A 27900-nucleotide genomic window follows, 5' to 3' on the forward strand; every position below is an offset into this window, starting at 1 on the left:
CGGCCGCACCGGCAGCCCGCTGCTCCGGCACAGAACGGGGACGGCCGGGGAACGACACCCGCCCCAGTGGAGGCGGTTGATTCCGCCCCGGGCGCGGAGCTGCCCTGCCCGGCCCCTGGCACACGGGAGGCGGAACCCGGCGGCCGCCCCCGCCCCTCAACCGGCGGAGCGTGTCGGGGTGTTGCGCTCGGCGGCCGGAGCTCCGAATGGGGCGGCGGAGGCGGCGCTGCTCGGCCTGAGGAGAGCCCGCCGGAGGCTCCCGGCCGGAGGCGGCCGAGCGCGGACGGCCGATGGCCGGGCTGGAGGACGGCCGGGAGTGGGCGTACAGGTAGGGCGGGGGGCTCGGCGGCCCTGGGGAGCGCCGTTTGGACAACTTTCTGCCGATCCGAGGGAGGAGGCGAGCCGGGTGCCGTCCCCTGCTCTGGGCTTCCCCTGTCCCCTGCGGGAGGTTCGAGGGCTGCCGGTGCGGCGTTTCGCTCCGCTGCACACCTAGCGCTGTGCAGGTGCCAGCGCGGGGACAAATTCCGTCGTTCTGTGAGCACCAGCAGGTGTGAAGCGACGTGGGAGGGAAGGTGCCACCGGCCTGCCTTCCCGGAGTGCATCCAGCTGAAACACAGCCAGGTTGGGGTGGCTCTGAGACTCCATTAGTGCCCGAGGTAGGGTTCTGTGCAGTCATCTGGGTCAGTTTTGCACAGAACGGATCCTTTGCTCTAAAAACTCCTAGAAGTAGTGAAATGTGTAGAACTGGCTGTGCAGTGCGTGTTTCACTTCGCTGACGTACGTTCCACATCAGGTATCAAAGGCGTTTAACGGCGTGTGTACAGCAGGCTTTTGTTGGGTTGAGAGATTTTTTGGCCGCTTTTGGGAATAGCAGCTGGAAGCTATCTGAAGCATTATAGCTTTTTATTATTATTATTATTTTTTCCCCCAACTGTAGGTATGTAGGAACAGTTGTGCAAGAATGCTTTGTTTTGCAGGGTTGATCCGTATGGGTTTGAGAGGCCAGACGACTTTGATTACGCATCCTACGAAGCGTTCTTTTCCAGATACCTCGTGGTGCTCACCAGAAGAGCAATAAAATGGTCCAAGCTCCTGAAGGGGAAAAACAGCATACAGAAGAGTTTAAAAGGTGTGGTTACTTGTAGGTAATCGTGCGTTATGTTGGAACCTGTATAAATTGCATTGGTTTGGGCTTTTGAATGTTGTATACTATTTTCTTATTATAAACAGTAATGATACGTAAGCGAATACGCTGCTGTTAGGGAGATCATTGGTTTGATTTAAAGCTTACAAAGGAGTAATCCTTCTTTGGCAAACATGATAATATCTTATTACATCTGTAACCCAGAGATTACAGCCACAGGAACTTCCAGATGCTGGTGTGCAGCTGTTGTTGCATGGTGTTCTTTGAAAAGATGTGTGATGCTGCGGAGTCTGTGAGCCCCAGGATAAGGGTGTGAGGGCTCTGCCAGGAGAGCAGTTGCTGACAGCTTTTAGGTTGCTGAAGTTTTCACATTCTTCCTTTTGTAAAACAACATTTACCTTTCTGCTCAAAGGATGTGTACAGAGAACTGCAGCTAAACGCTTTACAGAGTGAAGGAATTAGGACAAATACAGTGGAATGTTCAAAGCTCTGCCTCAGGTACAGTCTGAGTGCTAATTCTGGTTGTTGTTTTTTTTCTTTTTTTCTTTCCTTGGCACCAATAATGAAGTGATAACAAGTTAGACATCTTAAGTGGAACAGTGTATGGAGCGATGTCAGTTCTGAGGCTGAGGATCACCAGAAAATGTAGGTTTAAGCTATAGTTGCTAAATCATTGACTCATAGAATTTCCCAAGTAGGAAGGAACCCACAAGGATCATTGAATCTAGCTTCTGGTTCCACACAAGATTACCCAAAATTCAAAGCCTGTGTCTGAGAGCACTGTCCAAATGCTCCTTGAACTCCAGCAGCTCAGGGCTGTGCCCACTGCCCTGGGCAGCCTGTTCCAGTGCCCAGTTACCTGAAAGTAACTACTACTCTCTTATTTTTCTTGCAAATATAAAGAAGCTTTTACTCAGTGTTAAATTTTAATATAATGGTAACTGTGCAGTATTTTGAGTTAGTGAAGATTGTGGAAAAATTGTTTCCTTATTTTCTTAAAATGTGTGAACTGTGACAGGTGCAACCTTCAGTAATATCTGTGAGTTGGTCACATCTCTCTCCTCTCACATAGCCTGTTCCAGCTTTGTCACACTCCTGTGACACAGGAATGTGAATGCCTTTGGCATTGTTTTAGAGCTGAAACTTTGACTAATTCTCTTAGCTTGTCCATTAGGCTCCAGTAGCAGTAGTCATGCTGCCCCTCCACTAACAACCATTAATGTAATAACCATTAATATTGTGTCAGTCTTCAGTAACAGGCTACTGTATTGTATTTTCAAAAGGTCTGCAGCAGTGTGTGAGAAATGGGATGTATTAAATCCCCTAAGAGGATGCAGGCAGCCTTGATGGTAGCAAGCCCCTTTGTGCTGGTGTGTCATCTTTGACATTATTAATTTTAGCAAAGGGTACTTCAGTTTGTCAATTTGCATTCTCATGTAACTATAAGGAGAACAACTGGAATAAGCAGTGTTGGGGAAATGTGGTCTGAGTGTAAATTTAAAGCTGTTAAAAAATAGCTCCCTTGTTATCCTTAGCTGCTACCTTGAGGGAAAAGAGCAGCAGATTAACCTGTACCATTACTGATTTAAATACTTCCCCTCTGATACCAGTATTAAGGTACGTGGCAGATGCACAGAGAATCATGTAAGTAGTGGCTTTGGTGTGCGCCCTGCCCTGGAGGATGACCCTGTGGGAAGCCAGAGAACAAGAGATCTCTGTGCTTTTGTTGAGTTTCACTCCTCCAAAATGAGGGTCCTTGCTCTGAGGCTTTGCTCAGGAGCTGATTCTGATCAACTTCCTTGCTGCAGAAGTCAGCCATAAGCAAGAATCACAGACTCATAGAATGGCCTGGGTTGAAAAGGACCACAACAATCATCTCGTTTCAACCCCCTGCTATGTGCAGGGTCACCAGCCACCAGACCAGGCTGCCCAGAGCCACATCCAGCCTGGCCTTGAATGCCTCCAGGGATGGGGCATCCACAACCTCCTTGGGCAACCTGTTCCAGTGTGTCACCACCCTCTGTGTGAAAAACTTCCTTCTTATATCCAACCTAAACCTCCCCTGTCTCAGTTTAAAACCATTCCCCCTTATCCTATCACTATCCACCCTTGTAAACAGCCGTTCTGCCTCCTGTTTATATGCTCCCTTCACACATTGGGAGGCCACAGTAAGGTCTCCCTGAAGCCTTCACCTTTCCAGGCTAAACAAGCCCAGTTCCCTCAAGCTTTCCTCATAGGAGAGGTGCTCCAGCCTTCTGATCATCTTAGTGGCCCTCTTCTGGACCCGCTCTAAGGGCTCCACATCCTTCCTGTACTGGGGGCCCCAGGCCTGGATGCAGTACTCCAGATAACTGAGGAGTGCTTTCTCCCCCACAAACCCAATAGATGTATCTGCAAACCCATATCCTCACTTGGAGTTTTCCTGGGGCTGTTTTAAAAGGCATCCTGCTATGGCTAGCCATGAGTGAGGCAGCTCTGCGGCTCCACACCCATTTCTCTTTACACACAGAGAAGCTTAGAATTCCTCTGAGCAGGGTGATTTAGGTGAACAGGAAGAAGTGATGACTTGTGCTAATTTTCCAGTTTGGAAATGCGGTGTGTTCACGTGCTGCTGTCATGCCCTGTGTGGTATGTATGTATGTGCTTCTGTTCTACTGTAAATAAAAGTAATTAGACTACGTTTTAACGAGGATAATTAAGGAGTGTATCCTGTTGTTCTGGATCACAGCCTTCTGGCAGGGCGGGCCATGCGTATTTTGGCTGATAGCTCCCTTTGCTCATTCTCCAGTCTCTTCCTTCATATTGTATGGTGGTGTTTTGTTTCGCTTTCTGCCCTTAGCCACAATGACTTCTATATGCATGCACATTTCTAGGTGGTATTTGGTCCCTTAACAACTATTTCGATCTCCTTCATTGCTGAGGGCCACTTAATTTTTGCTTCCATCCATTTGACTTCTATCTTCCTGGGACCAAAAGACAACCAAACTATCAGACATAATCACCCAAAGGAGTTTAACTCTGACCAAAAGTATGCTGTGTAGGAGAGCTGTCTGTGTTCTCTTATGAGTGCACTGGGCAAAGCTGGCCAGTAGCAAAAGGTGCCTTTCTGGTCTTGGAGGTTGTTAAAACACAGCGAAAAGTGAAAGGGATGGTACAAAACAGTGATTGTAACAGGAGCACTTCTGTTCCTGTGCAGGGCTTGGAGGAAGGAAGGAGCATCTTAGAAAGTCAGTTTGTATGTTTGAGAGCAACTTGAATGCTTACAGCACAGATCTGCTTTGTTTCTTTCGCAGTGTGTTCATAAAACAAAACTTTCAATTCCTTCTTGGGAAGCTGTTTTCAGCTCTGCTGTGGAATTTTTCTCTAGGGTCTGAGTTAGTTTCCTCAGCATTGAATCGTAACTGTAACATGCAGATGCTTTTTACACTCTTCTAATGTTATCAGCAAGATAATTTTTGTTTTTAGCTGGTATTTTCCTGCATAATTTGATTTGCCACTTTCCCGCTAAGGCCCAGAAGATTTATCTGTGAACCCATCTTGTTATTTTGAGTTCTCCTGGGGCCTTTTTGAAAAGCATCCTGCTATGCTTTCTCCTTGTGCCAAGGTCAGACTCATCTCCACTTCTATGAATTAATGTGTGATGCTTTCGGAGGTGGATGCTAGCTCTGCTTCTAGAAGGGATAACTGTTCCAGAAACAGATACTATCTGAATTTGTATTACAGTAAGATAGCCCAGTAATGTACTCATCAGCTATGCTTGGAGCATTTGCAGGCTCAGTCTGTCTGTGATGCAGAGCAAAGCAGTGTAAAGGGGAAGGAAAAAAAAAAAAGGTAAATACAACTTTATTTTGTGACAAAAAGGTAAAGAATTATTGTTTTCCTGGTGAGCTTTTTTCCACCCTTCACCATGTGGGGAAGCTGGGATAGGCAATTGCCTGGGCTGATATGAGCCTCCGGCCACCTATTGTCATGTGGATGGTGACACTGAGGGATAACAGTGTATGCGTTGCTGCAGGGCTGTTTTCCCCTTGTGCCGAGGTCAAAGGCTCATCCCCTCGACTCTGAATTTACCATGTCATGTTGTTGGATGTGGATGCTGGCTCTCTCTTCAGAATTGATAGCTGTTAAAGTACCGTCTAAATTTATGTATTACAATATGATAACCCAGTAATTTGCCCAGTCATTGAGCTTCTTAGAAGCATTTGCAGGCTCATCTGGACATTTCACTGACTAAAATGGGGTTCCTCAGATGCATTCCTGCATTTGCTGTGCCTGTCTATAGGATTTATTGAGCATCACAGATCAAAATGTTGTAAAAAATATGAAGTAGGGATTACGAAACATGGAAACTTAAGAATTATTTCCAGTCTGTCTAATAGAAGGCTGTGGTTAGTTACATTATAGCTGGAACAGGAGAGACTATTACCCATGCTATAAACACTCATGGGATCACTAAACAAAAACTGCAGCTTGAAAACCAGGTGTTTATTGCAAATGTGAAGGGCAGGAACATTTCTCTGAAGGTACCAGATTTTAGGTGGCTGGAATGCCCATTAAAGATGCATGGATCTCTCCACTGACACTGAGAAAGCAGTTTGGAGTCCTGGAAAATAGTGGGCTAAAATAAGGTGTATGTATATAGAAAGTCACTGGCTGAGTTCTTGTAAATTCTTCTTTCACTCTGCTGTTTGTAAGGCCAGTTGCCTTTAATTCAGATACTGTTTATCTTGAGTTACAGATCTGTGTGACTGGATATAAGGAGGCTAGGTGCTGCTATTGTGTGGAACAACAAAGAATTCCTCATTCTCATTCAAGTCCCATTCTTTTAGTAAGAAATATCTGATGCCTTTGTCAGTTTCTTTTCCCTGGAAAAAGCTAGAGGACCTCAAGTGCTTGGCTATCTTTTTGGATCATTAAGGTTTAGGATTATGAATTAATTACCAGCATTGGCTCTGTGTTAATGTCTTTCATTCCACTCCCAGGAGGAAGCTGCTTTGGCTGTTAATAGCCTGATACACCTTCCTGCAATCTTGCATCCTGGATGTTCATGCTGAATCATCTTCTTGAATTAAGAATCAAACAAACAAAAAGAATGGTACGATGCAGGTGATAACAGCTATTTTAGATTTGAAAAGACTTCCCCAGTTATTCTGGGAAGAAAAACCTGCTGCTCACTCACATTTTTATCGCTTCTGAAGCTTAGACAGTAGCATCCTCTTTCATATGTATCTTTGTCTGCTAAGGTTTCAGCACTTAGGTCTAAGCTGAAATCCCAGCATTATGTTAACATAGCCATTTGTGCTAGAGCATAACCAAGCAAACAGTCGTATCATGTTGGAGGATGTTAGGGAGAGATCAAAGATGGTGCTTCCCTGAATGAAGAAGGACAAAGATTGCTGTTTATATCTCCATCCACAAAGCTGGAAAAGATTCAAAATCCTTACGGGGGACAGAGGGCTGGGACTGAAGATCAGTGTGGGGAGTCAAAGTGGCAAGAACTTAGGAGTGAGTCTAAAACATACTGTGTAGCTGAGAAGAAAATGTTTGTCCTAATTGGTAGTGTAGGTTTGAAAGCATAATAATCTTTAGTCAAGAGTTTCCCTTTGACTTATAAACTTTCCTTTGCTCATTCCGAAAGAGAAGTATAAGTGGAAATATTTTAAAAATAAATAAACTAAAAAAAAATCATGTTGTTTTTCAGTGAAGAGATATATCAGGAAAGGCATTCCCAACGAACACCGTGCATTGATCTGGATGATCGTGAGTGGGGCTCAAACCAACATGGAGCAAAACCCTGGATACTACCAGAGACTGCTTGAAGAAGAGAAAAATGACAAGCTGGTTGAAGCAATCAAAACAGGTCATTGTCCTGATAACAAAACCTTTGTCTGTCTGCTGTGCTGTGCCCTTCAAATGTAGATCAAATATGTGATGGAAAACTTAGGTTTTGGTAGTAGTGGTGAACTAACATGTAAATTAGATTAGCTGTAAGCTCTTTACCAGTACAGTTCTTCCGAGGATTATCATGTGGTCAAAAACAGTAAGGGAGATTAGAAATTATTTGGGAACAAACTAGAAAGTATTACATCATCTCCTAGGTGAATGATGAGTTACTTTGAGACCTGCCTTTGTCTTCCTTCCCCAAAGGACCTGGAAGAGTAGCAAGCACAGTGATGAGGATATTTCATGAGAATGGCAGAAGAGGTTGCTGTTGCCTTTTTCCATCTTGAAAAAGCCAGGTAGTTAAAATTGAGGCTTTACTGATTTTTATCTGGAGTTAGATAAGCATTGAAACTCTTCTTGTTTTATGCCAAGTTCCTACTCCACAGCAGCACCACGAGCTTTTGGGGCTACACACCTTAGTAAGGCATTTTGGAACATGATTTTTCACATTCCTGCATATGCAAAGAGTAGCCAGAAATCTTCTGGTTCATATCTTGCTCAGAGCTAGAAACAGCAGAACTCTAATTTTGTGAATACAGAGAAAGCTACAACGTTGAGTTTCTATAGCCAGCCTTGCTAAGGGCCAGGAGAAGGAGCAAAATGTATTCAGTCAAGTGTATTTGCTGCAAGAGAGAGATGAAGCAATTTCTTTTCTCAGTTATCTTTTAACTGCCTGGCTGCTGCTCAAGTGAGGGAATGGGATATAAGAAAAATGGGTTGGAGGGCTTTATTTGAAGGGGGGGGAGGGGAGAAAAAGGGAAAGAACTTGGTACTTCAGAGTGATAATTTTTCTTTAGAAATGAAACAGCAGTGTGAACGTATGAGAGCTAAAGGAGAGAAGTATTAAAAGTGAATGGAAATTTTATGTTTAACTCAGTAATCTTCTTGACTGTATGAATTTTATTATTGTGGGCTTTAGTTGGGGACTATTTCAATGTAAATTGTTGCCTGACATTCAGTACGTTTTGCCTGTGTTGGTTTCCCCTCAGAGTGGTTCTTTGTAAGAGAAAGCTAAATTAAGGTGTGCTGTTGTTTTGCCATTCACTTCTCATGTTTGCTGTTTCCAAAATTTTCAGGCAGTCCTGTAGTCTAGCTGTAAAGTAATAGGACAGCTCAATGCTGAGGTTTAGAAATAAGGGAAGAGCAACCATGTTTTCCTCTTATTTCAGGAGGAGGGTTGGGAGGGCACAGCCAACCGTAGACTTTCCTTCAAATTCTTTGGAAAACGTGTAAAAGCCAATGTTTCCTGTTCCTTTTATGTGCCCAGAAGCTCCAAGCAATTTACATTTACATTTGGAATTTACTTGCAGTCTGGAAATGTCTTCAGTGGGATGTAATTAAGTTGCCATCAATTAAGTTGCCAGAGGGACCTGGACAAGCTTGAAAAGCAGGCTCATGAGAACCTAATGAGGTTCAATAAGGTCAAGTGCAGGGTGTTGCACTTGGGTTGGGGTGTTCCTAGTTACCAGTATGGACTGGGAGATGAACTCCTAGAGAGCAGCCCTGCTGACGAAGATGGATGAAAAGCTAGACATGAGCCAGCAGTGTGCTCTTGCAGCCCAGAAGGCCAGTGGTGTCCTGGGCTACATTAAAAGAAGGGTGGCCATCAGAGAGAGGGAGGTGATTGTTTCTTTCTTGCTCTGCCCTTGTAAAGCCTCATCTGGAGTACTGCTTCCAGGCCTGGGCCTCCCCAGTGCAGCATAGATGCAGAGCTGTACAGAGAAATGGTTTAGTTTTGAAGAAAAATCTGATTATTAATAGCAGTTAATCTTAAACTGTCTTCTACCTTCCCCTCTTCAACTTGCTGATTCTTAATTGATGAACTTTATTGCTGCTTTTGCTTTATGACACTTGCTGTTGGAACAGGAGAAGTACAGGAGAGAGAAGATATCTTAAACTTAAGAGCTTAAATAATGCCTGTCTCTAAGTTCTGATGGAAACTTTCATAGTTCAGCATTCGTACATATTTAGAAGGGAATGCATTCCTACTGAGCTTTGTTGTTCATGCCCTATTATAGTAAATCTTGTAGGACAACTGATGTTGGTATGATAAAATGTGGCTGTCCTCCTGATGCAAAGGCTATGTGCTGATTACAAAGAGGTCTGGCTGTAAGTTAATATGGCTTGCTTGCAGTGAGTGCCATTGGAAAATACTCCAATTCAAGACGAGGCCATTGAATTGCAGGTAAGTCCATAGTGTGTACAAGTCCTCTCATGTACACACACAGCTAGCAGCCACATTTATACTCTTGCATTTCATGAAGAGGAGCTGCATTGGTGAGAAACTCACAGTCCCCTCGGCCTATATGATGCCTCATGACCTCTGGTGTGAGGACGTGGCTGTGTGGGTCAGATGGTGCCTGTGGGATCATTTTAACAGGTTCAAAAAAGTGATGCAGGCAATTGCTGTTGACTTTTCACTGGAGACAGTGGACATTTTACTCTCAAACCATAAATAAGTTTCTCTGAGCGAAGTTGACCTGTTAGTGAGGATTGGGAACACTCACTAAGTTCAGGGCACTTAGGAGGCAACAGTGTTAGCTCTTTGGGCTCTGTGTGAGAGAAGCTCTAACAGATCATGCTCAAATGGCTTCCTCACCTTGTCTGTCTGCCAAAATAGCTGAAGGAAGAGCTGGAGGGGAAAAGTGTGTAGTGATGCTTCCTCAGAGTACCTTACCTGCAATCCTCCTTGTTGCCTTTCTCCAGTTCGTTTGGAGATGAGAGGGAATGGAGTTTGTGCAATTCATGCTCTATTTACAAAGAAAACACGCTCTGGGATCAGACAGCAAATAGAACTGATTCTCTATAGACCTTCCCAGGTTGTGAAATTGAAGATGACTTCAGTTAGGTCAGCCTCTGCTCTGTTTGGACTTTTCCTACTCCTTCTTCATCCTTACTCTGCACAGCTGTTGGGAAGAGCCACAGCTGAAATGTCGGCTTTCATTTTTTTCTGTGAAGTCCAGCATATACTTGAATAAACAACAAATTATTCTGATTATGCAAATACAATGCTGCTCTTCCTACCAAGAGGAAACAAAACAAACATAGTTATCCTATAACTGCCTGGCTGCTGCTCAAGTTCTTTTAAAATTATCTTCTTCCTTGTGCTTTTCTTGCAAGTCACATGGGAGGTGAAATATTTACTAACCCTCCCATTTCTGTAAATGATTTATTGACTTTAAAAGGAAAAAAAAAAGATGATTTGTGTGATGACTTCTTAATGCTTTTGATTTCCATCAGACTAATCATGATTTTGAGGGACTCCTTTTAGTTGCTTGCAGCTTCAGTTTGTGTCAAGGCTGTGATAGACTTTGTCCTTTATACAGAAACAGCTGATAATGTCTGATAACTCATAGAACACAAATATCTGTGTAGTAATGTTCACTCTGAACTTTTTTTTTTTTTGCTTACTGTATCTCACTTTTATGTTTGTTAAATATAACTAACATAATTGTTATTTTATTAATGTCTCAGGTTTTGAAAATCTTCAAAGTACCATTGCTTTTAAATACAATTTTTCTCCCCAGCTTGTGCTTCTACAGATCAGATGTGCAAGTGCACTGAGTAACCTTTGCTCACCTCTCTATAGGGTGAAGCTGGCTAAAACTTAACTCTGCTGTTTCTTTCTAAACACTAAAGAGTGTTGGAGTGACTGGCTCAAACCTGCACCCCTTTTTTACGGTCCTTTGTAAAGATTCATGTTTGATCTGGAAGAAATGAGTGTTCTGAAATGTTAATAATTGCATAGTCCTTGGTTCAGCATTGAGCTAAGCATGTGGGATGTGCACAGTCTCCTTCTCAGTGATCTTGCACAAAGAAAGGAACAGACTGTCTAATGGTCATGTCCTAGGGGAAAAAAAAAAATCATGAAAAACCCCCAAACAATCAAAACAAAACCAGACTTCAAAGAAACTGTGATTTCAAGTGAAAGTGATCAGTTGCAAGAATAGGTCTTTTATTTGTTTATTTTTTTAATAGTTTGGGAATGTTTGGTGGAAGCCCCCTGGGTGATAAGTCAACTGATCATTTGGTTTGTTATGGAATATGCTTTCCTAAAGCTGCAGCTCATTTTGTGCTATTTGGCTCAATAAAATTGTTTTTTATTGACCTGAGTGGTTTGCTCTCATTTAGCCTTTGCAGTCAGACCACGAGAGAATCCATTCTGCAGAATGCCTGTAGTCCTTCTGGAATTGATTTCTGTACCCTAATAAGATTAGTCTTTCTAGGAATAGATTATCTGCAAATGCAGATTGCCTTTTAGCCAAAATAGGGGTAAAGCTGCTCCTTGTTAAAATTCATCCACCAAAACCACGATTTAATGAGGTTTTGATTGTACTTCAGGAAAGCTGCAACAGTTTCTCTGGAAGGCAAAGGAAGGAACAGCTCTTAAATTTGGTCTTTTTTCCCTTCTGTCTAGACATGAACAGAACATTTCCCGATAATGTAAAATTCCGTAAAACGGCTGATCCCTGCTTGCAGCATACGCTCTACAATGTATTGGTGGCATATGGACATCACAATAAAGCAGTAGGATATTGTCAGGTATGTGATCACTATATATATATATTTTTGGTGCCTCCTCCTAGTATAGGTGGCAAGTGGGAAGAAAATTTGTTTGTTTGAGGTTCACTTATAAAGCCCTCTGTTCTCTTCCCCTTCTGCACTGAAGACACAAATGCAAACCTAAACCTCATGTATGCTAACCAACTGTACACAGAGATTGTTTGAAACGTGGCAATAAAAAATGCATGATTTTTTCAGTTTTATTGCTCTCGGTATTGTATATTTATTAAAATGTTTAATGTTATGTGAACAACAGAAAATATAGAACTGTGAAGAGTCTGCTTTGCAAACAGAACCTAAACCAAATGTCAGCAACTGCTTTCTGAGGCATGACATAAATAAGTAGAATTTTGCAGTTTTTGCCCTCTGAAGACTCTTTGCTGAGTGCATGCTAGTGCACTTCTGGTATTTGCTGAGACAGGGGCATGGCACTGCCTGCCCTGGTAGAACCACTGAAGTTCAGAGCCCTGCGAATTTACGCTTAAGAGTTTTCTGTGTGTGCAGTGCTAAATGCCAAGCAGACTTTTGTCACCATAGATGGATGCAATTACTAAGCTATCAGCCTAGAAACGAATAGTTGATGTCTTGGCTAAGAGGCCAAGCACCGTGTAAGGCCGTGCAAGGTCTGTCTGAGCTGCAGTGACTCAATGCTTGAAAATGAGCCATTGGGTAGGGTGCAGTATCATAATATTTCCATGTTCTGGGAATGCTACAAGGCCATCTGTAGTGGGGCAGGTGAATTGAAGAAATGAGATCTTGGTTTCCATACAAGCTTCTGGCTTCTTGGTGGCTGTCATCCTCCTCAGAGCCGTGACAGCGCTGCTGCCTGTAGCCACTGGCAATGCTGCAGAAGCTGAGCTTAGAATGGGAGAGAGCAGGGAGAAAGATGAATAAAGGGGTGAAACTGAAGAAGGCAATGTAACCAGCACTAGCTTTCATAGCCTGTAAATATTTAAAGATAATGTAATTTTCTGCTAGCCTAGGAAGACTTCCAGGGGAGCTTGCACCTCAGGGACATCTTTTGTAAATTGTCATGCTAGTTTGCTTTCTGTATTGTTGTAAGTATTGTCTTATTTGCAGCAGAACAGACATACTTGAGACAACTTAAAGCTGAGGAATAGAAAGAAAGTAAATTAGTAATATTGCTATAGCAGTGTTATGGTGGATATGAGCAACAGCTCATTAAAGCTATGAAGTTCTAACTTTTTACTCAGGAGCCTTTGGCTCAAACGTTCTACTGCAGATTCGTGGTCCACCTGCAGGTGTTTTATGGTTGTGTTGTACATCCACATCAGCCATGTTTTGGTTCTGGCCAGAACACACATCGACTGCACTGGGACAGGGCTTTGGGATTATTATTTTTTTAAGGGAAAATTGGAAATAAATCATATACTACTAAGTTTTTTCTTTCAATTTTCTCTCTCTGAGCTTTTTAAAATAATTCTTGGTAGTCATCACCATGGAGATTTAACAGTTATTCAACCAGTGCCCTTTATTACTAGACTTCAACTGTGTAGAATGGCAGTCATTTAGCCCATAATCGAAAGAAATGACTTAGAAACTCTTAAGGTAAATGTCTGCATCTTAAAATTCTTCTCTTTCAGGGCATGAATTTCATAGCTGGATACCTGATTCTTATTACAAAGAATGAAGAGGAGTCCTTTTGGTTGCTAGATGCCCTTATTGGAAGAATATTGCCTGGTATGCTAATAGCTTACACAGTTTTCTTTGTATACCAAAGCCTGGCTTTTCTTTGATCTTTGCATTTTAGTCCATTTTTTAAGATTTTAGGTGTTAAATTGGCTTATGTAGACTGAAGACATTTTAGGGACCTGGAAACAAGTCAAAGACTACACACAGGCCAAACTTGTATGGTCTGCAGTCAGATTTTAGCCTTGGTTTTGTTATTTCTGACTCCCTGCTAATACCTGTTTGGTAGGTGTCTTCCTATGCCAGTGTGATGCTGGGGAGCAGGACTTGGATGGTGTCTGGGATTTGGCACTTCTGCTTGCAGGAATATGAGCTGAGGCACAGATGAAGCAGTGATTGCAGGGCACGAAGATGGGTGATGCACACAGCTTTAGTGCTAAGCCTGCAGCAGTGATTCCCAGTGATTTGGCAGGAGGCAGCATGATCTTTCTTCCTAAGTAGCTGCAAGATGGTGTGGGTTTCTGCTAGGCAGGAGACCTCTGGGCAGGCGTGCCTTGGGTACTGTCCATGCAGCAGTTGCACAGCAAGGCAAACAAATGTCACCCTGTCTGTGTGTGCATGTGACTTTCTTATCACAGCTCTTATAAACAATTACAGGATCTAGCTAGGCTGGTCAGTAGAGCCTTGAGGACTGTACAGCACACCATAAAGTACAGATGGTGTTTACATCTGGTCAGCTCAGCAGCTCCCTACATTCTCTTGCCTGGATGCCTGGCTTTGCAGCAGGAGCTTACTTGCTGAATTTTGCCTTGTATATAAGCTGAATCTCACCATGTGTGTGGACTAGCTTAAAACCATAAGCAGACATCGAGCACAGCTACGTGTTATTCTCTTAGAAAGTATATTTGGGAACATACGTTCCAGGAATTTAGTTCTAAAGGAAGAATGACTTTGTCAGGAATTCCCACGAGCATTGCATGGGAATGTCTGCAGCTATACCCTCAATGTAAAGCCATGTTGAGAAACTTGTTTTTCTATAAGGAAACTTTGAAATTCGCTGTTGGCCCAGTTTTGCTTTTGAACAGATGTCTTTCCCAGGTGGTTGGAGGCTGAGTACAGTATGACAGTGTCAGCTAAATGCTGGTCAGAGGCATCAAGACTGATGCCATATTTCTCTGGTTTGGTTTAAGATTTTTTTAAAAGCGTATCTTTTTTTTTCATTTTTGCTCCCTTCTGAACAGAAGAGAAAGACTCTGGGAAAGAAAGCTGTAAGAGTTTTCAAAATTATTTGACCAAGTGTAAAAAATACCTTTTACACTGAATACACCATATAGGAGCTGAGTTTTTCTTTAAACATAGGCAGAATGGTTGGACTTTGTTTGCAAATTGCTGGATTAGAGACAGGCAAGGAGCACTTTGACTTGTGAATCAGCTTGCAAATATTTGAGATTTTACAGCCCTGGAGTTTACTTTCAAGCTGTAAAAACAGCCTAAAGAAATCAACTGTCTTGTTTTGGCTCAGCCTTGAGAACTGTAAGCTGTGCCAACAGGTAGGAGACTGAAAGCTGCCCTCTGCCATGTGACCTGTCACTGCCTGAATGCCACTGATGTCACTGGGGGGGATAAGGTCCTCCCCTGGCACAACTTGAAGCCATTCCCTTTAGTCCTATTGCTAGTTACATGGGAGAAGAGGGTGATTCCAACCTCGCCACAACCTCCCTTCAGGTAGTTGTAGAGAGCAATAAGGTCTCCCAGAGCCTCCTCTTCTCCAGACATCCAGTGTAGAGGCTCTCAACTGTAAGTGGGGAAAGGGATATCTGCTCAGAATGGTTATGCTGGGCAGGCCTTCTCTTCTTCACAGTCACCTTTGAGAGAGCCTAAGGTGCTTCTTTTGCCTTGGCTGACTCAGCAAGAGCCCAAGTTAGCAGGGTGAAGCTTTTGTATAGTAAAAATATCTGATAAAATTCATAGCATGGTGAGTAAGACAGCTGCATAATTTCAATGAAATATTATGTATGTGTGAGAGAGAGAGGAAAGTTTCCATGAGGAAACTTTCTCAGGTGAGCACCTCCCTTGTGTTAATAATGCCAAGTACAGTGCATTTCAGTTTAAAGTCATATAATTACTTGTTGGGGAAGAAGAGAAATACTGTACATTCTCCAGGTTTTTAGAGGGAAGAGTCAGTTTTGTTGGATGCCACCAGGTTGATGAGCCAATCTTTTCCCTTAGTTTCATTGCTCTTCTGTTGGTCAATTCGCGTTACAGTCTGCTTTTCCCTTTCACTGCAAGAGATATACCTCCAGGTCATGTCCTCATTTCTGATTATGTCCTGTCGCTGCTGATTAAATCGGTGGATATTTAGGACAATTTGGAAATCTCTTCTCTGCCCTCTGCAATGTTACAATGAATGTTTCCTTGCCCCTGCCCACACGCATTCAATTGCGCTCAACATCCACACTGGTACCTGGCTACTGGCAGGGTTTTTGGCCAGCAGGTGAAGCCAGCCAGCCACAGATCATGTTCCTGAAACCAGGGCTTACCTCCCTGCTTGTTACTGGTCTTTAGGATGAGGGTCGCATGTGCCATAGAGTGTGATGGAAGTGCAGCTCCTCTGCCCTGGCAGAAGGGGACAGCTTGGCAATGGGGCAATTTAAGTAGAGGTTTTGTGGCTGAATTACCTTCTTACACCCCTCAAAAAGCTTCTGACCCAGAAAAAGTTTAGCAGGACTGGAGCTGGGTGTGTGCCACATGTCGGCTGGTACAGCTGAATGAAGCCAGAGAGAGTCCTTCTGCTGAAGTCAGTCCCACAGCCTGTTGTGTCTGCCAGCTGCTCAGCGAGGGCTTTGGAGGGATTAGGAATCCACCCCATAGCATGGGAGAATTGAATTGTTTAACTGAAGTTTTAGGTGTTTCCAAGATTTCTTTATTCCCAGGTTCATTCAGAAGATGCTGAGGCAGACAGTGTGGCCCAGAGGAGCCACTCTGGATTCAGTTCAAATCAAGAATACATGTGTCTGCAACTTCTGTTCAGTGCAGCTCTGCTTGCTGACACTTTTTTGTTCTGCTATACATATATCATCATACATCATACATATATCATACATATATCATATGCAGATATCAGAACTTAGTATATGTAGAACACATTTTTTTGTGTGCCCTGACATGAGACATCTCTCAGATTAGTAACATTAACAAACACCACCTCCTTCTCTTTCCCCAACACTGTTAATAAAGTTCTTCATTTAGGTTTAGCCTAAAAGTACTCCTCAAGGGTCAGTCTAGCAACCTCCCTTCAGCCTGGTGCTTTTTTAAATGGTTGGTTTGTTTAACTGATGTGTTGCCTGGTTGTATATAAGTAACTTCAAGTAGGAACAGAGTTTTGAATGATGACATGGTCACCAGACTGGCAGACTGTATTAACAGGCATTATCTGCTAGGACAAAAGGTGCAATGCAAGATACTGCTCTGGTGTGCAGCTTAGCCACTGCTGGTTAAGGCAAACATCTGTGTGTTTGGATAAGTGATATCTGACACATTTCTGGTTTGCAGTTGTATCAACCATAGGCTTGCAGATACTGTTGCATAATGCAAGAGATGAGTATTTCAACTGAGTAACAGAATGTAATTGCTCATCCAGTTTTTGCATATCCTCATCTTTCTTCTGATCAATGTTATGACATTCTTTGAAGTCCTGTCATGTCCTGTCCACAGACTTCAGGTTTTAAGGAAGGAGCCACTTGAGGAATACAGAATGCTCTACTACCTATAAAGTATTTCTATGTAGACTGCTTGTTTTTCTTTTAGTTGCAAGTAAGCATGCATTTATTTCCCTCTGGTGACTGAATGAATACCCAGAGGGATTGCTGTGCAACTTCAGAATGCAGAGCTGGCAAGACAGCCGTGTCTTTGAAGACCTGCTTCTCCAAGGGGAAGTGGAACTTGGTTCCACATGGAGAATTTAGTCAGCTGTGCAGGTAAAAGGCACTGTGGGACATGAGTGTAGTAACACTGAGCTGAATTTACAGCTTAGCAGGAGACTGTAACATCATGAAAAACATGTCCCAAGAGAGTGCTTGAGCACTGCAAGCATGTATGGAGAGCTTGCAAGGCTGTACATAATGTGCATGACATCATGTTTGCAGAGTCGTTTTTGATAAGTAATCCTTTTTATGGCATTGCTTCTGGGCTGTTTCCTTATCGTGCTCTACTGGTAGCACCCAGCTACAGGGCTGCATGCTGGCAAAGTCCTCACACACCAGACAGCATTCCTCTGATCATGCATGAAGCGATACTCGTGTGAGCTCTGACATGCAACATCACATCTGCCCCAAGGAGAGAGGCTGAGTAGTCAGGAGTTTGAAAATATGAGACTTGGATGTACTCTGCTGCTAGTCAGCTGCACAATGAAAGGATTCATCTCTGAACGTTAGAGGTCAGTTGTATTTATCTAGAAGTTAAGCATGCTGTGTCCTGATAAGCCGAAAGTGGAATGTTGGGATCATCGTGTGCGTATATTTAGAAACCTTGATAAGCCTGAAATGCTTAGTACTTACGAATCTGAACTGCTAGGCAACTTGGGAGATGGGAGACAGCAGGAAACAAGGAACTGGGGCTATTCTTCATTCAAATGATAAGTATACTTATACTTTAGAATAATATTTCCTTGAAACATCCCTTGCAAATCGCAAGGCTCATCAGTAAAAGAGCAAGCTCATTGTTCAGTATGTGTGCTTTAGGAAGTTGGGTAGGAATGCTGCAGTTTTGCCTAAGCCACAGGTTTCTTGTGTGTGATGAAGTATTCATGTTCTCAGTCTTGCTTTTGTGTGGGAACACGCTAAACTTTGGCTGTGCACAACAAAAGAACCCAACATATTTAAAAATGTTGAAGAACATTGTATTCCTCAGCATGGCTGTATTTACACTTTGGGAGCAGAGCTTGAATCATAGAATCATAGAATTGCTTGGGTTGGAAAAGACCTTAAAGATCATCAAGTCTAACTGCAACTTAACCATATTACCCTAACTAGCAACCCTCTGCTAAGTCATGTCCCTGAGCACCACATCCAAATGGTTGCAGCTCATGCTTCTTTTAAGACTTCAGTTTACTATGTTGAAAAGCCCATAGGTCTGGGGTGTTTTCTCAGTGAAATAGTCAAGGTTGCTTTTTATTCCTTGGATAAAAACTACAAACAGAATTTCCTTACAGATCTCCATTTCTCTAAGTAGAGCTGATAACCCTTTCTTTCGTGTGCCTTCAAGTCAACTTTCTGCATTAAATGTGAATATCAAACCTAGATGCAGATTTCTGATGTTGGTTGGGTTAATGTCACATATGGAGTGAAGTGATGTAGTCTCTCCTCCAGTAGTAAATATATCCAAGGATTATTTGGGCTTTTTCTGAGCTAAAACCTGCTTATTGTGGATTTATTTGTAACTTAAGATATTGGAATGCTTTTGTTTTGTTTTTAAACTGGTCGGCTACAGCAAGCTTTGACATTATTTCAAAACATAGTATGATGTATCTAGAGCATAGGTAATGACATAAAGAACGTGTTTGTGGAGGGCTATGTGCTTTGGAAGTAAAGGAATGATATGAAGGAAATTGTGAGCAATGCCCATAGTGGCTTTTGTCCACCTGGATGTATAGAAGTGGTGTCTGTTTTTTCAGAGATGTGTGGTTATTTCATATGTTTTATGTTCAGAAGATTTGAATGCTTTACCTACTTCTCAGTTTATGACTAGTGGAGGGATGTGCTTCTTCTTTCACTTGTGCCTTTTATAGTTTGCTTCAAGATTGATGGAGGGACAGCATTGGTGGACAAAGGGAAGGCGACTGGTGTCAATTACCTGGACTTGAGCAAGGCCTTTGACATGGTCCCCCACCACATCCTTATCTCCAAACTGGAAGGATGTGGATTTGATGGGTGGACCACTCGATGGATAAGAAACTGGTTGAAAGGCCACAGACAGAGGGTGGTCATCAATGGCTCTATGTCCAGGTAGAGGCCAGTAATGAGTAGCGTCCCCCAGGGGTCTGTCTTGGGACTGGTGCTCTTTAACATCTTTATCAATGACATCGATGACGGAATCGAGTGCACCCTCAGCAAGTTTGTTGACAACACCAAGCTGAGCGGTCGACATGGTTGAAGGATGGGATGCCATTCAGAGGGACCTCAACAGGCTAGAAAGGTGGGCCTGGGTGAACCTAATGAGGTTCAACACGGCAAAGTGCAAGGTTTTGCACTTGGCCAGAGGAATCACAGGCATTTTTACAGACTGGAAGGAGTGTCCTTGAGAGCAGCCCTGCAGAAAAGGACCTGGGGTCCTGGTGGATGAAAAACTTAACATGAGCCAGCCATGTGCCCTTGCGGCTCGGAAGGCAAATGGTATCCTGGGCTCCATCAGAAGAGGACTTGAAGTAAGAGGACTGTGGATTTTGTTCCCTTTCTCTTCAAGCTGAAGGGTTGGATGTGTGGATTCCTCTCCAAATATCAGGCCAGAACTGTGTGTGTCTGCTCAGCTTTCTAGTTAAGCCTTCTGCATCTGTCCAAGTCTTTTAAGTGATTTACTAGGGAGTTCCTGCTGTGACTCTTAGCACTGTTGTAAGGAGCTGAAGAAAATGTAACTTTGTGAGGTTATTTTAAAGTGCAAAATAATACAAGTGTGTGTTTTATGATGAGAGGTTAAGAATAATCTTGTCAGTGCAGTGAACTGATAAAGTAGTTCCTCTTCCTAATCCCATATAGGAATTAGCCAGAAATCCAGAATCCTTGTTCAGTAGTGCTCACCAGTCCTGTAAGACTCATGATACAGCAGTAAGTGTTTGCTTCCTCCACAAGCAGAGCAAGCAGTCATGGTAATCTGCTGTGTTTGGTCATGAGTTTCTTTCCAATGGAAGAAATTTCATAGAATCATAATTACAGAACATATTGAGTTAGAAGGGACTCACAAGGATCATTGAGTGCAGCTCCTGGCTCCACATAGGACCACCCAAAATCCAAACCCTGTGTCAGAGAGGAAAACTGCATTTTATTCTGTTATGTGCAGTCTGTGCATGAGTGCTTTGATAACTACGTCTTTAATCTAGATTGGTTTCTAATGGTACACAGCTGCATCAAACATATAACAGTGAGTTACTATTAAAACCAAACCCAGCCTGTTTCATTCCTCATAACTGGAATGGCTGAATTGTGTTTGTGCTTTCTAACATGCTGCCAGCTTTGCTTTGTTTCTCTGTGTCCAAGAGATTGCATACATAGTCTTTGCTCCTTCATATTTCATCTTTGTCCACTGCAAAGTCAGGAGCAATATCATCTTTGCTTATCTTTCTACAGTCTTTATTTTTAAGAGCATCTCTCTTCTGTTTCCAAACGGTAGCTGCCACATCTGCTCAGAATCCCGTTGTGCTGCCTGAAAAACAAATAAGAAACCAAAAGGCTCTTTCTGTCCCCAAGCATCCATTTCCCAAATTTGGGATCAGAGGCAAGAGAAGAATATGGACAAATGGGATTCTAAAATTGTTTCGTAACCCCAGTATCACAGCTAGTAAACATCTATACAGTGCCTGTATTCTCCCTGTTTTAAGGTAGTAGCCATCCAGAATGAATAGGGCTTGCTTATATTTGTGTTTGTTTTGGAGCTACTCGTCAGTGGTGAGTGGATGGCTGCTGCTGATGCAGTTCAGAACTCCAGAACAGAGGTTCTTGTTTGCTTTGACCCGATGAATGAAAAAAGATGGCTTGAGCCTGTTTGGGGGTTTTGCTCATCTTCCCTTGGAGGATGGGAATCTTGTTTTTAAAATGACATAAGTGTAAGAGTTCAACTTGCCACTAAAGCACATACTGCAGGATATCACTGTGGCCAGGACATCTGCAGGGGGTCACTTCAACCCGATAGTGCAAAAAGAGTTGGCAGTACTCATGGTTTTCCTCCTTTTCCTGTTGTGATTTTCTGATTTCCTCCCAAACATGTGTTGTTCAGCTTTTTTACTCAGAGACTCACAAAACAGGTTCCTACAAGACCTGTCTCACCTTTTCTGAACTATCCCATGGTGGTAACAGAAGAGCAGAGCACTGGCCAAAGCAGGCTGAGTTGCCAATAGGGAGCAAAAAGAATGCTGGAAGGGTTTTGTTTTTTCTTTTTCCACGAAAGCATGCAGTAGAATTTGATTCTGTTGCGATTGGAAATGTAAAAGTGAATGCTCTTCGTGAAGCCAGCCAGTTGCAGTTGGCAGCCTGCTCTTGTCCAAAGCCTGCTCTGCTTTTCTGCTCAGGCCTTGTGGGAAGTCTGGCTACAAACCCACTGCTCTTGCAGCAAGGAGCCATGTAAGAGTGCTGCGGAATGGTGTGAAAATGAACCAGTTTTGGTTTTGGGTGGAGAGAGAAAACTTTACAAAGGAGAGAGTGCAGCTTTAGATGGGTAGGTGCGGTGGCTGCACAGCACACTGCAGTTCTTCAGCTCCTTTACCTGCTGATGGGATCAGTGGGCAGACTGAGGAGCTGCAAAGTCACTTTGGAAAAAACTTCATCTTCAAAAATGGTAGGGGTCGATCTTTTTCCTCTTTGTCTCCCATGGACATTACAAATACACGTATAAATACAAATCACTCGGTTTGTCCCAGGCTGGGTTACGTAGGCTCTTGAAATAATAGTTAGAAATGCTGGAAGACGTGCAGCAGGGCTCAGGTCATGCCTTGGGTATTTCTGCAATACTAAGAATAATTCCTAGGCTGCTTCTTGCAGAAGGAGTGTTTATATTTAACCTGACATATGCACGACAGACTCGAAGGATTCTTTTATAACTTCTGCAGCTCTGACTCGGGGAGGTAATTCAAGGCTAGAAGAGTACTGCATCTTAAACTTTTATTTTTGGAACCGCTTAATCTAGCTGTAACACCTCACAAGGACGTGCAGTCCTCACAAATCCTTACTTCCTGCAAATCTCATTACTGCTGGGGGACGCTGGCAGGCAGCTGTATCTGGAGCAGGATGCAGAGAGGTGCCACCCACTGTGGGCTGCCCCAGGGATGCAGAGCAGGTGAGGAAGATGTGGGGAAAGGAAGGGAAGCCTATGGGCGGCTTACTGAAGAGCTTGGAAATGGGGAGCCTGAACTGGATGGTCTTTGAGGTCCCCTCCAGCCTTAAGCCATTCTATGACTTGATGATTCTTAAGGATCCCTTCCAATTCAGGATATTCTGTGATTCATACTGGGAAAGTTGGTTTTCATCCAGATGAGTTTCTGGAATTTAGTAACGAATAATAAATTAAAAGAATAATTTCTAGTACAGTAGTTCATTTGTTGCCTTCTGGAACATGAAAAGTAATGTAGCATGTCATTGCCTAAATCACTTCCATTTTTCAATGCAGAAATAAAAGGAAGTGATCTGACACTGTGTTTTCTCAGGAGATAACCTCTCGACTGAGGACACTCTTGCAAAGCGGCCCAGATCAATGGGTAACACTATTGACCTATGCTTGCTGGTTACTTATTTATTTTTTATTAGTGAGTGGCAGATTGGGAGCAGATGCTGGCTTAGGTCCGTTCCAGGTCATAAACGGTACAGTGTTCCCCAGAGAGGGGATACTAATGAATATGCTAATTGTGTCTGAGTAATGCAGACTGAGAAATTTCAAATCGTTTGTGGCACAGCTCAAAAGGATATAAAGCTGGGGTATCTGGGTGGCAGTGGAAATCATTTGCTGTGCAGCATCCTTATGCAGAAGGGCTCTGTGTAGACTTGTTTATAAACAAGAGCATCTTGGCCTGGGAGAGACTCTGGGCAGAGCAGCCAGTTACAGAAGATCAGGACAAGGAGGTACACAGAGCGGCGGTAGCGATGGGGGAGGAGAGCCAGAACTGCAGAGCTTTGCTGAGGGGACATTCGGAGGCACAAATACACATATCGTGATATAGAGAACGATATATATTATAATTAATATCCCTGGTAGCTCTAATTAATATACAGTAAGTACATGCATTGAAAGCCATCTTGGATGCTGCCCCTTGCATGTGACTTCTCCCTGCTGTGATCTGGCAGCAGTACCCCAGCTGAGTGCTGCATGCAGCCCAGCTGCCTGGCCTCCATCTAACAAACCTGAACACAACTGGAGTTTATGCTGAGGCATAAACTGCTCGTAGCTCTGCTCATTCAAGGAGCGATGGACGCACGGTCTCTGGCTGTGAGCTTTTTGCTGAGCAGCTCCTGGAGAGCAGCGTGGTGTCTGGTTGCATTCTCACTGAGATCCTGGCATTTGCTCTGCTGCACTAATTAAAAATAGCGGCTGCTGTTGATTTCAGGGTATCAGGTGATGGCACGGGGTCCTTGTTCCTCCCAAGGACACTCAGTGGTGGCGATGTGAAGAAATTTGTGCTCCTGTGTCTCAGGAACACCAAAATAAATGGTTTTCAGATGTATGAGTGGAGCAAGAAGGGGAGCAAAGAGCAGCAGGCTTGTTCTTTTGTCTCAATTGGATTCCTTGCTTTTTTCTTGCACGAAAGCAGCATTTTAAGCAAAGTTTACTTCACGAGTTAACATTACTCTTCCTGTGCTCCAGTTCACAAATGCACACAGCACTAATGTGTGTACAGAGAGATTTGGTGTTGGCTGTGAGCTCAGGGTGTAGCTCTGTGTTTGTTTTCAGTGTACTTCCTCGTTGCTTTGGCTGTGGAGCACATCAGAGACAGGCGGGTAAAGCAGTGCATCCCGTGGCAGTGGCTCCTGTTTGTGGACAGAATTTGCTCGTCATTCCTCAGTGAGAACCAAGAAAATAAGGGTCACAGACAGTGGAGTTCCAGCTCCTGCAGGTTGAGTGTAATGCTGCTTTGTGCCATGAGTGGATGTTCTGCAGCTGGAACAGCACAGTACCAAGTAGTTCTACCCAGCTTATACCCAGGCAGTCAGCACAGCACAAGGGCACCTTCCCAGTTTGCTTTGTGAGGTAAAAGCCACCATTCAAGCTTCAGTGCGTTGGTGGACACCTCAGCATGTGGGTTCCTTGGGCATCCATGTGACTCTTGTCCTCTGCTGGGCTACGTGAGCTCTGATAAACTGAATAGGAGACGATTTGGTAGGTACGAATGTTGTTTCATGTACAGTGATGATCCTTGGCTAAGAGAAGAGCTGTATGACCACAATGCAGGCCTCTTCACTGCGTGGTTTAATTTACTGGAACTTGGGACACATGGGCTGAACGTGCCTTTGTATGTTCAGCTGTATGTGGGCATTCTCCTCAGTTCTGTGGAAAATAACTTCTACTGCCTACTGAACAACGGCTTCTTCTCTTCAAGATTATTACAGTCCTGCAATGCTGGGTCTGAAAACCGACCAGGAAGTCCTGGGAGAGCTGGTGAAGATGAAAGTTCCAGCTGTGGCCGAGCTGATGGAAAGACATGGAGTCATGTGGACCCTTGTGGTGTCACGCTGGTTCATCTGCTTGTTCATTGACATCCTTCCAGTAGAGGTAATTGCTGACATTCATCTCAGTGTGCATTCGTGCTTATCGTTTCCTTTGTTAGCAGTAATTTCCTACGAGCTGTAATCTGGATTCTCTCCTTTTCTGCAGACTGTGCTCCGAATATGGGATTGCTTGTTCTACGAAGGGTCAAAGATCATCTTCCGCGTGGCCTTAACATTAATTAAGCAACATCAAGCTTTTATTTTGGAAGCCATGAATTTCCCTGACATTTGTGACAAATTTAAGCAGATCACCAAAGGAACGTTTGTAACAGAGTGTCACGCTTTCATGCAGGTAAATTCTCCACAACCTTTAGTTAGGAATGAATGGGACTGACTTAGAGATGTTTTCTGCATTCAGAAAGGTACATATCCTCCCATCCTTCTTACCAGGTGAGGTAAGGAGGGATCTTGACAAGAATAGAATTTTGGTGAACTGTGGATTGTCTGTTCCTGTGGTTTTCCTCGGGTGAATTACAGGAGATGGGCGTAGGACAGACGCTCTAAACGTGCATGGATAAATCTTTGTAGTAGAAGGATCTAAAGCACTGTCAGAACAAAAAGGCAGCAGGCAGCTCATAACCTCCAGTCTGAAAGCCTTAAGTACCAGAGCCTTATGGCAACCTGCAGACTAAGAACTATTCTTGTAAGTTATGAATAGTGAATGCCAGGTGTGTATAGAATGGAAGATTCAGAGCTTAACTCAGAAGACTGAAATGTAAGGACAACAGGAGCAGGTCTGTCACCACCCACTCAGTGACCTCTGCCACTGCTGTTACTGCAGTGCATAGAGCACAAAGCAGGAAATGGCTTTTTGCCCCCTGAAGTTTGGTGCCCCTCTCAGAGCTCCATGCATGGCTCTGGCACGTCTATGGTAGGTTTCATTTTCACTTACAGACAAGGAAGCTAAATTTAACTATGAGTGCTTATGAGTCTTTTAATTAGAGAGCTGATGGGAAAGGTAAATCACAGGCGTAGCTTAATTTAAAAGGAAGATGTTTGAAGGGTTTTCCCTACCATAAAGAGCCTAGAATAAGAGGTTTGTTAAACATTAACCATCATGAGAATACCTGCACAGAGGCCGATGCAAACACCTGTCCCTGAAGGACGTTTTTTTTTCTTTTCCTGCCCCTCCCTTTAATGCCATTGCATTTTACAGTGGCTGCCTTTAGAAAAGCCACCACTTTTTTCTTGCAGTTACACTGAATGAAAGTATCAGGGTTTCTTATTTTCCAGCAGAGTTTAGTTAGAGTAGTGACTGGCAGGAGCAGGATTCCATGGCAGGCAGATAACCAGCACAGCTCAGGTTCCTGTGTGCCACTGAAGCACGTGCTTTGGTTTCGTTCTTTGCAGAAGTACAGATAGTAGTACAGGAGGTAGTGAATGACAGTGGGTATTTTACATCTCCCTCTTGAACAAGCCCATAGTTTTCAATTTAAAGCTATGCAGACTTTGTTATCAGATGCTGTTCCGAACTGGCACGTTTATAACCTCATCTTCAGAGTTGTCAGTATAAGTACAGGGAAGTGAGAGCCCACACATCTCATCTGTAGACTTAAGCCCATAAACTTGAACAGAATGTGAAGCAAATTGCAATCAGAGGTTTTAAATCAAGTAGTGAAACATGTATTAGTCTTGAGATCTCAAAAGCCTCAAGCAATAACAGGAGAAGTTTTTATAGCATTTAAATTGTCTCAAATTTTTACATCTATGTACACTGCTACCCCCAAAAGCCTACTAGAACAGGACAACAGTAACACAGTATGGGATTAACACGAGTTTTTCCTGTTGGCAACAGACTGTTGTATGTGAAAAATGAATTAACCAGGATGGCTTCATATGTTCTGAGTCCAGAGATGTGTTTTAATTTTGGAGTGGATCTTTGTGGAGCCAGGAGTTGGACTGGATGATCTGTGTGGATCCCTTCCAATTCAGGACACCATGTCTGAGGCTATGCATAGCATCCAATGCCACAAATACCTTCTAAAAGAAGTTTAACTGGAGGCTTACATTCAAACTAGCTTTTGTACCATTGCTTTTGTATAACTTGTAAAGCAGCAGCTCAGAGTGAGTGCTCCAGCATGTCTTTACAAAGGAGTAGATAAAGATTCTTCCCTGTTTTGAGGAGGCAAAACAGCAGTAAGCAATTTCACATCACGGCTACCACCAAAGGAGAAATCTCACACATCTCACAGAGAATTTTGTGAGAATTCCTGCACATTGGCTAAAGACTCCATTTTAACAGGATTTTCTCATTTTTGCCCCCAGAAAATTTTCACAGAACCTGGCAGTCTGTCCATGGCAACAATCGACAAACTCCGAGAGACGTGCAGAGAGAAGGTGCTTTCTCAGGGATAGCTCAGCAGCAGGAACCAGGCGCTCAGACTCCAGAAATGGACACATTCCTCTTTTTGCACTGACTAAAGCACACTTTAAGCTTTCCATGAGTTAACTGACACTTGACCAATTTTTTCCTGCCTTCCAAGTAAGTGTTTTTAACGCTTTGTACTGTATGTCAGACTTGATAACTGGAACTACTGCAACTGGTGAATTTGTCATTATTTTTTAAGAATTGAAGTGTTTTCAGAGTAGAATGTGATCAGTGTAAGGACACTCCTCTTGAAGTCACTGTCCTTGTCTTTTCAGGGCGTTTTGTAATGTTGAAACAGGTGTATAGAATTACATATCCTTCGTATTGTATTAACTATGACACCTCTTACCATTTGTACAAAATAAATCTAATTTAATTTGTCAGAGCCTTTTTTCTGGTGTTTTGTATACTCACTTAAGGTTTTCTGGCTCAAAAGCTGCAAGGGCGCAGCACATAACAAGAGATTTGACTCAAATGTAGAAGTAATATTTCTCACTCTGTACAAGGGAGGCTGTAAGTAGACACTGTACTTCTACTTTGTTCCACGCTGCTACTTTATTCTAAGGTTACACTACAGATGCTATATCCTCACATACCTGTGCTCTTGGGAAGGATGCACTTGCCCAGTCGTTAGCTGTGAGCAGACTTCCTTCTTAATAGGACAAAGCACCAGCCAGCTCCAAAGCCATTCTTGAATGCAAGTCCAAGCATCTTTCCACCTCCTGGCAGGAAGAAGCAAAGCAGCAGCCCTGCCCTGCTGAATGGCTCTGTCC

At 43.3% G+C, this 27900-nt stretch overlaps 1 protein-coding gene across 2 annotated transcripts; it reads left to right on the forward strand.

Annotated features, from left to right (window-relative positions):
* GRTP1 (growth hormone regulated TBC protein 1) lies at positions 1 to 27883 on the forward strand. Of its 2 annotated transcripts, none has more exons than XM_090128485.1 (8): positions 1 to 328; positions 978 to 1141; positions 6846 to 7004; positions 11505 to 11629; positions 13255 to 13351; positions 24591 to 24763; positions 24866 to 25051; positions 27025 to 27883. In XM_090128485.1, exons 1-8 carry the CDS (start codon positions 291 to 293, stop codon positions 27112 to 27114), a joined length of 1032 nt encoding a protein of 343 aa, XP_089984611.1. In that variant the 5' UTR covers positions 1 to 290; the 3' UTR covers positions 27115 to 27883. The 2 variants fall into 2 exon arrangements, with proteins under 2 accessions (XP_089984611.1, XP_031469657.2); XM_031613797.2 differs by having other exon boundaries at positions 3 to 328; positions 978 to 1129; positions 27025 to 27879.
* The last annotated feature ends 17 nt before the right edge of the window (positions 27884 to 27900 follow it).

Source organism: Phasianus colchicus, chromosome 1, assembly GCF_987193195.1.
Source record: "Phasianus colchicus chromosome 1, bPhaCol1.hap1.1, whole genome shotgun sequence".
NCBI classification, from domain to species: domain Eukaryota; kingdom Metazoa; phylum Chordata; class Aves; order Galliformes; family Phasianidae; genus Phasianus; species Phasianus colchicus.

What these genes read in the sequence shown, in the direction of transcription:
- GRTP1 (XM_090128485.1), top strand. Translation starts at nt 291, where the DNA reads ATGGCCGGGCTGGAGGACGGCCGGGAGTGGGCGTACAG. An exon ending in TATTGGAAGAATATTGCCTG is followed by an intron (nt 13,352 to 24,590) that starts GTATGCTAATAG and finishes CTTCTCTTCAAG; the next exon opens with ATTATTACAGTCCTGCAATG. An exon ending in AGTGTCACGCTTTCATGCAG is followed by an intron (nt 25,052 to 27,024) that starts GTAAATTCTCCA and finishes TTTTGCCCCCAG; the next exon opens with AAAATTTTCACAGAACCTGG.